At 41.3% G+C, this 8,989-nt stretch overlaps 1 protein-coding gene across 2 annotated transcripts in view; it reads left to right on the forward strand.

Annotated features, from left to right (window-relative positions):
- Positions 1-2,101, forward strand: part of LOC147638784 (cysteine-tryptophan domain-containing zinc finger protein 7-like) — a 67,455-nt gene extending 65,354 nt beyond the window's left edge. For both annotated transcript variants that reach the window (XM_086784362.1, XM_086784373.1), the window contains exon 11: positions 1,728-2,101. In XM_086784362.1, the coding sequence (XP_086640488.1) occupies positions 1,728-1,916 (189 nt within the window). In that variant the 3' untranslated portion in view covers positions 1,917-2,101. The remainder of the gene's footprint in view (positions 1-1,727) is intronic.
- The last annotated feature ends 6,888 nt before the right edge of the window (positions 2,102-8,989 follow it).

An 8,989-nucleotide genomic window follows, 5' to 3' on the forward strand; every position in this document is an offset into this window, starting at 1 on the left:
AAGATTCTGTTTTACCCTGTAGGCTTTTGTCACCATAGATGGCTGCAGCGGGCTGTAAAACAGAGAGAAAACCAATCGACCAGCTCCATGCACACCAGAAAAGCATGCGCCCAGCCCTAACTGGGGTTCTCTTTCAGTAATAGAGTCCCACCGCCAGAAATAGCTATGATGGGTGCTTTTAAGGTCTAGAAGGGGGTACTTGAAAAAGGCCTAAATATTGCCCAGTGTCCAGCTTTTGGCCGCCACGTGTATTAAATAAGTCCTGCCCAATGTGTACTCACTTATAAGTTGTCCGGTCACTTATAAGTGGGTGTGAACTTGCACCAATAATTATTAGCATGTGAACTCATAAAGCTGTAAATTAAGTTTTTGGGGATACTTACCACCTGCAAAACACATGTCGACGACTTGTCAGTCCCAAATATGTGTGCACATACATGTCCACAGGGTGCCCAGGCATCCCTGGCCCATGGACAAACACAGGCAGAAAATCCAGGCATTGTCGAGGCAAACAAAACAAGTCATCCAAAGATAAAATCAAAGTCATGCATACACATGAGTGTAGCTAGACTGGAAGAAATACCATGTGCTCAGTTGTATGAGATGAAATGTCCAGGGCTCATGATTCTTCCGCAACCTTCCTAGAACATAAGTATAGAAAATCTCTAGGATAGCTAGTCCCAGGGAGTCACATCATGTCAGTCTCCATGAGCCAAATACCAGTCAGTCCATCCCTAGCCCAGCTCACCAATCTGCCTGCCTAGCTCCAAGCTACCCCAAGCCTCGAAGCTAGTCTTGTGTGCATGCTCACACGATAGATACAGTCTGTGCACATGACATGGGGTTTCTTGGATTTTGGATTTAGACTTGGACTTGGACTTGGATTTGGATCTAGTACTAGCCCGGTGAGAGATTCTTGTGGGTCATCCGTGTGGTGTGCTCGGCATCAGAGATCTTGTGCCTCAACATCAACTCCGACCCGGATTTCTAAATCGGCATATTTGTTTGCTTTTGTTTTCATTGATGTACAGATCCTGGCCAGCGTGGCCGTGGGTTGTTTTTGAATAAATTCATGAAAGGGGGCGGGGCCTGTTCCCCGCTTAGTGTGGTGTACTGTGCAATTTCCCTAATCCCTTCTCTCTTTTCTCCCTCTCTCTCTATATCTTTATCTCTTGGATACGTGGTTGAGTCTGTTCCGGCACGCCCCGTTGGGCTTACATCCACCTCTTGGCCTGTCTCTACATAAAACACAGAGCTGTCCTGTAGAAATCCTCAATGCATGTGATAAGTGAATCCTATGTAGAGAACACTTCATCAAAGTCATTCAACTTTCAAGAAGCAGATATTGCACGGGAAGGCATTACAGTATGGAAATCATGTATGTGCAGTGTGCATGAAAGTCAAGTTTCATATAGACTTTTCAAAGGGATTGCATCGTGAGGGTGTGAATGGGTGGCATGGTTTAATGGATGCACGTCTGGTCGTAGCTGAACAGATGGCCTGTGGCCATTAGCTAACTTGAATCTGTGGGCTTTAGTACTTGCATTTATGCAACTTTGAAAGCATTCCTAAGCCTTTTGTTTTCTTTGGGATGATTAAGATGGTACAAGTGCTCAAAGCCAGGTAGATAGCTTTAAAAAGGGACAAAATGTTGTTTTTGTTTGTGTCTTGCGCCTGATGATCTGATTGGATGCGGCCAACTGAAGCTTTAACTTGAATTTCTTCAGGTGGAGGAAACAAAAGCAGCCATGGAAGTTTTATCAAAGTCATACAATACATACACTGCTGCTGAGTCAGCTTCTGTGTACTCCTCAGAAGGCATGGCTGCGCTAAAGAGGGTTTTGGACTTCAGTTTTCATGATGTGGAGAGTTTAGTTCGGCTTGCTCGTGTAGCTATGGAGGCAATGGGGCATTAGATTGTGATTGTAACATGTGCTGAGCCTATTCGAGTGATCAAGTTCTTGCCATTTGCCCTGCTGCTGCATGCATATGCTGGGATGTTGCGGCAGTTTGGAGGGAATTTGAATTGTACCATATGTACACTGAACACAATTTGTAAAAAAATAGGAAAGAAAATTTGAAGTCTGCCTTTTCGCTTCAATAGCTAATTTTTAATCATTTTTCGATTGTGTATATTTTGTATCTACTTCACACTGGGAAAGATTTCACCTGCGAGATTTTGGAGGTTTAAGCTGAGCACATGTACAACTCCAGGATGATATAGTGAATCAAGTAAGATTTTGTCTAGTATGGTGAAAAATCTTTATGCATGAACCTGCACTTAAAACTCTTGGGGGATGTCATAGCACATAGTCTGTACTGTGCATGATGGAGTTAATTATTTAAGGCTTTGTGGGTCTTTCTCATGGAAGATTGAACACTTGGTTTTTGTCCAAGTATGGAAAATAACCTGAACTTTACATTGGTATACCTTCCTGCTGGTTTAGCCGGACATGCAGATTTCTTTTGGAGTCTTTGTCCAAGTTGCAGCCAGCTGGTTTATACTAATTCTTTGTATCCAAAGCGGTGCAATTTCCCAACCAGTTACCATGTGTATATGCGTGCGTGCGCATGTGCATGTGCTTGCGGTCTAGTCTTTATGTAAAATGTGTCAATAGATAATCAACTAAAAATTATATTTGTTAGTTGATTATTCTATTGTTCATGATAGATTAACCCCATAATTGAGGGATGAAGACCTTTGGAAACCTAGTGGGGTAAGAAATTGCCACTTGGAAAACGCTTTTAACTCTTGTCATACATCTCCTCCCATGTCATAACCAATTGCCGCATGCCAACCCCCCCCATATGTCATTGTGTCTTTTTGCTATGTATGATCTCTCCACGTGCCACATGGCACAACCCTAGATTAAGACACTTGTCAGGCCCTTTTGCAGTGTATGGTACCATGCCACATGCCACATGCCACAACCCTAGATCAAAGACACTTGGCATGCCTTACATTATGCCATATTTTGGAACCCCTTGCCATTTGGACCAACCTCTTGACACCAATGTCTCACAAGCATGATCTTTGGAATGACAAAACTATGGATTGAGGGATCAATAGAAGACGTAAAAAGTACAAGTGGAGGCCTCGATCTAAGCATAAACTTTGGAATGATAAAACTTTGGAATGATAAAACTATGGATCAATACAAGACATAAAAAGTACAAGTGCAGGCCTCGATCTAAGCATGAACTTTGGAATGATAAAACTATGGATCAATACAAGACATAAAAAGTACAAGTGGAGGCCTCAATCTAGAGAGAGAGAGAGAGAGAGAGAGAGAGAGAGAGAGAGAAGAAGAAGAAGAAGAAGAAGAAGAAGAAAATTTAGAGAGATGGGAAGGGAGAGGGGGGAAGAAGAAGAGAGAGGGGTCTCTCTCTTTCTTCTTCTTAAGAAGAAGAAGAAGAAGAAAATTTAGAGAGATGGGAAGGGAGAGGGGAAAAGAGGAAGAGAGAGGGGTCTTTCTCTTTCTTCTTCTTCTTCTTCTCTTCTCTCTCTCTCTCGGAGAGAGAGAGAGAGGGGGCAAAGAGAGAGATAGGGGAGGAGAGAGACCCCTCTCTCTTCCCTCCCTCTCCCTTCTCGGGGAAGAGAGAGAGAGGGGGGGGAGACAGAGAAAGAAAGAAAGAAAGAAAGATATATTAAGCGCCTACTAAAGACCCAATGGGCCTATGAGACCAAAGTGGTACAATAATGTCCATGGTATATCTCATCATGGAATGGAAAATAAAACAAAATGAAAACGTAAATACGAGAGAGGGAGAGAAGGATCAACATATTTTTTATTGGAAAAAAAAATCTTCAAAAGAAAAAAATGTGAGAGGGAGGGAAGAGAGAAGAATCAACATGTTTTTTACTGGGAAAAAAATCTTTAGAAGAAAAAAAAATGAGAGAAGAGAGGGCAAGAGAGATACATATCGGAGAGAGAGTGAAGGATGTGTTGGAGAGCGAGATGCATGAGGGCAAGAGAGATACATATCGGAGAGATAGTGAGGGACATGTTGGAGCGCGAGATGCATGGTAGAGAGATACACATGTTATAAAATATGGAGAGAGATGTTAGAGAGAGAGAGACACATGTTATAAAATACGGGGAGAGTGTTAGAGAGAGAATTGTTCACTATTTTTTGAAAACTACTTGTCAAAAATTGCTCGTCAATTTTCGGCTATAGTCTCCAAAAATACAAAATTGTGCTTTTTATGCAGCACGATGTTCTCTTTTTACCTAAAATAGAGAGCTCCTAAATATTAGATTACTTGGGGCTAGGGGAAAGCTTTTAAGCCTTACAAAATAAATATTTACAAGTCTATGCTTGAAGTCTAAGCTTGTAGAAATAAATAAATGGATGTGCACAAGCTAGCACACAAATACAAAGCTTATTCAAGATGATGAATGCCTTCCAAAAATAATAATTTATGCTCTTCTGCTTAATCTTTCGAGTCCTCTTCACCTATAAAATACCCAACAAAAAATTGGTAAAGAATTACTCCATAGGCATACAACCTATCACCACACACATGTTCATAGGCATAAGCCTGTCTCCAGAAATCACCTTGCCATACAAACCAATTATAACAAACATAGAAAGAATACGTCAATGTGTACCAAATTTACTAATATTTAAAATAATTTGGCATGACAGAAAGACAATCAAGGCGCTCCCCAAATTATCTAAGAGGGTAGAATAATATTTTTTCATGGACTTAAAATACATTCTCATAACAAAGAGTCTCTTGGGCTCACATATATATAGCCCATTTCTTATTCTCTTTTTTATGATATTCTTGGAAACAAGCGTTGTGATGGAATTCTTCATTAGCCATTATTAAGGATAATTGGGCATTATTTAGCATGGCTCAATGTAAGGGTTTCTAGGGAAGGGTAGCAATAAGAGTACCCATGGGGATTGGGGATTCTTTAGCATGGCTCAATGTAAGAATTTCTAGGGAAGGGTAGCAATAAGAGTACAAAGTGACCCCACGTGTAAATCTAGGAATCAACATTCATGTAATAAAACAATTGTGTTCTTGACTCTTATCCTTCTAAAAAAGGAAGAGATGGTGACAAAGGAATTACAAGAGTGAATATAAAGAGCTAATAAAATTTAAAAAGCCTCCAGCCTTACTAAGGAAAAATGGTTCAAATCGAAAACCAAAGTTTTATGAGGACTTGAACAAGGGAAAATTTGATCAAGAGCATGGAGCCAAGTGCTTCACATAGATTGACTTATAGTGGGGACCATTGCCAATCTAGAAAAGGGACACATACAAGAAGGATAGCCACAATGGGTAGATCATCTTGCACCAAAACAAAATGATAAAGCTAAATTAACATCAAGGTTTTTAACCACAATTGTCAATATTATTAAAAGCGTGGTTATGCATCATGTAATTAATTTTTATGCAAAACCACGCTAAGCGCTTCATATAAAAGATATGGGATGGCCAAAATTATGACATGTGTAACGTCGAAGATGAGCAACAAGCCTAGATGTACACAGAGCTAGAGAACCAATTTTGGGCCCCAATTGTTAAATGTGTGGCCGGCCATTGTAAAAGGAGAGCTCATGTATATAAGTGACCTATGAAATATGAAAAGGATATGTAGTCCCGTTTTCACCTGAGTCTTCTGCTTTTTGCCTCTTGCTCTGTTGTGGCTATGGTGTGGTGAGATTGTGTGTTGATGCATGGTTGCTTGCTTGATTGTATGTGTGTGCTTGTTGTAGGTGATGCTCCCTCCCTTGCCTCTTCTTCTTCTTCTTCTTCCTCTCTCTCTCTCTCTCTCGCTCTCTCTCTCTCTCTCATTGTTGCACACACCAAGGCATTGAGATAGGAGTTGAGCTCTTCATAGCTCCTTCTCTAATTTCTCCCTACCTAGCTCAAGAAAATCTCCACTTGGGTGACACAAGTGGTGGTGGAATGAGTCCCTAGGCGGGTTCACATCGAGGAGTTAACCCTCATTAGGGTTGGCTAAGTGCATGTTCCAGAACTGACCCTTGCATTGTCTCCCTTATCTTCTCTTCTTCCTCTCTCTTACAAGGAGAATGCTTATTTTGGTGAACATCTTTGGTGCCGCTCTGCTAAGGATATCACTTAGCTTAGGGTCCTCCATAATATATTCCTAAGCTGGAGTCTTATTTTTCCTGGATGGAATGAAAATACATCGGTAGGAGTTAGTGATGAGATGTTTGTTTGATTTGTGTCATTTTGTTTTTCCTTATACAATGGAGTGCAATGGAGCATTGGGAGCATGAGGATCTTTGGAGGCTACACCACAAGTGGAAGCTACCAGTAAGTGCCCTAATTTTACTCTTGAATCCATTAATTTTGGTTTTTTCTTCAAGTAGTTAAAAAATTTCATATTAGCTTAATCTTACCATTAATACTAGGATATTAGAATTAGAATTAATTAGGTATTCCATGCATCATTAGGTAGCTTGGGACTAGCCTAAGCCATCCATAAAAAGAAAACCCTAAAAATCATGATTGAGAGAGAAATCAAGAAAAGACGAGGAAAAAACTGGGCGTAGTTCAGTCTCGGGTTGCATCTCTGAGAGAAGTGAATGAACGTTCAATTCATAGAGGTACGGCCATACCTTCTTTAGCCACATCCGTTCACTTCCTGTGGGAGAGTCTTTCTAAATCTATCTCATAAATGAGAGTAATGTGCATAAAAAGGGCATAAAGGTGCATTAAAAGCACATAAATATGGTATAACTGAACTATCAAGGAGAATATTTGTACGTGGCTTTGTCAAAAGATATGTCGTTCCGATGTAGTTAAGATACTTGCCTATCAGTTTGTGAGCGCACATCTGTATCTTCATAGATGTACGTCTGTTCCTTCACGAGTGAATGACTATACCTTCATGAGTGAATGCCCGTGTCCCCCCAAGAGCAAGAGTCCTTTTCGCTGACAAAGAACATGGCCGTACATTTTGTAATTGAACGAAGGTTAATTTGTCCATCCACGACCATACCTTTATGACGTGCGAATGCCCATTCCTCCATAATGGAACAGCCATTCCTATTTACACCACGAACGGTCATATCTTTGATTTAGCCACGCCCGCCCATTCCTTTATGAACAAACGACCATTCCTAAGCTTCCAAAGGGAAAAAACTTTCCCTGTTCCAGAGTGTGACTCTGCATTATTACTCGACACATTCATGGACCTACGCTAAGGAAAATTGGTGCGAAACAACCCCTTATTTGACGATGTTGAACCATCCTACACACAATCACTTGCTAGATTTTACCCTTCACTTAACACACAGCGTGGAGTCAAATGGTGTTGATCCTTAATAGCACTAGTGAAAGAAAATAACATCCAAGCATAGGATGAACCTCCCTTGACTTAGAGATAGGAGGATTGGTTGCCTAGTGGATAGACCATTGACTCAAGAGCAAGCCTAGGATCCCTTACACATTCACAAATGAGTCTTGCCTCGAGACTGAAAAACTTTATCTTGCGAAACATACAATCAAAAGCACCTCATTTTGGAGACATGAGGATGGATTGTCAACCTAAAAGAGCTGTCATACCTCAGCTAGATCCAAGACTAGAGGTGGAGAAGGGCCCGGATAACCTAATTCAAATTGATCTAATATTCTGGGGAGCCATGCCAACTGTCGTGTGTTGATAGATCCATTCCAGGATTGTAGGCCATCACCAAGCTTGGTTTAAGAACCACTTCACTAAGGTCCAAAGACCTCTTACCAAAGAGAAAGAGCCCACCCAAAACTCTCCAGGTAGCACACATGACACACATATACAATCACTACCCACCTTGCAGAGTGTATCTTAGATACCATATGGATCCTTACAAAGCACACACCAGACCACCATTGAGGCATGGTCCACAAATGGGATACTATCTTCCAGGCCTAGAACCCCCACCTATCGTACCACCCCAACCTGCAATAGCCCCGGATATGGCAGGATTGAGACCTGAAATGTTGAGGATAGCCATGGAAATACAGAGGGGGTTAGCTTCAGGAATTGTACCACCAAAACCTAAGCAATCAGGGTAAGGGACAAGATCGAAAAGGAATAGATTGGCCCACATCTCCAAACTTATCACTAAGTTTGATGGGTCCAAAGACCCTATACCTCATCTGGAGATTTTTAACTAGATCTATGAGGCATTTGGCCACATGGAAGATCTTGTTAAGGTGAGAGCCTTCGGCCTCACCCTCAAGGGAAAAGCAAGACAACGGTTTCAATCACTAAAAATAGAAGACAAGGCTACCTTTGATGCCCTGAAAGAGGATACATTTGACATCCTGAAAAAGGCTTTTAAAGTAGGATATTCAAGATAAGGAACTCGATGGAGTCCAATTGAACAGTTGCATAATGTAAAATAGAAAGAGGGAGAATTCATCCAGGATTATATCAACCAGGTGAGATATCTTCACTCTCGCTCTATAAAGATAAGGACAAGTTCTCCGACAAAAGACTAATTGGTTAATTCCTAGAGGTACTTGAAGATGTAGCCTTGCATAACTCTCTATACGCTTTGGGGCATACCTTCTTTGAGAAATGCTACAGAAGTGCAATGGATTTTGAAGACAATTTCAAGGGAACTTGTTCCCGAGAATTTCATGAGGGCACTTCTGGAGCTTCCTTTCAAACCACAAGCACAAAATCGGAAGGAAAGGGAAAAGAATCCTCTTTAGGGACGAGTTGGAGCAGCTTGGCAGCTACATTAGTGTAGCAAATGACCAAACAATGGAGAGTAGGCCAAAGCCGTATCCAAGTTGGGGCAACCTCATCTTTAGCCCAAGAGAGAACTAGTATGGTGCCCAATTTGTCGAGCAAACCACACTAGTATGGAATGTCCACATCTGAGACTCAAACCCACTTTCTAATGCACTTACTAGGAAAATCATGAAACCTCAAACTGCTACCACCAAAGAGCTACTCAAGCAAGGTCTCTACCACATGCCTTGCCACCTAACCCGAGAGGCAACCACTGGCCT

The sequence above is a fragment of the Cibotium barometz genome, chromosome 4 (genome assembly GCF_041138505.1).
Source record: "Cibotium barometz isolate CiBa-2024 chromosome 4, ASM4113850v1, whole genome shotgun sequence".
Taxonomy (NCBI): Eukaryota; Viridiplantae; Streptophyta; class Polypodiopsida; order Cyatheales; family Cibotiaceae; genus Cibotium; species Cibotium barometz.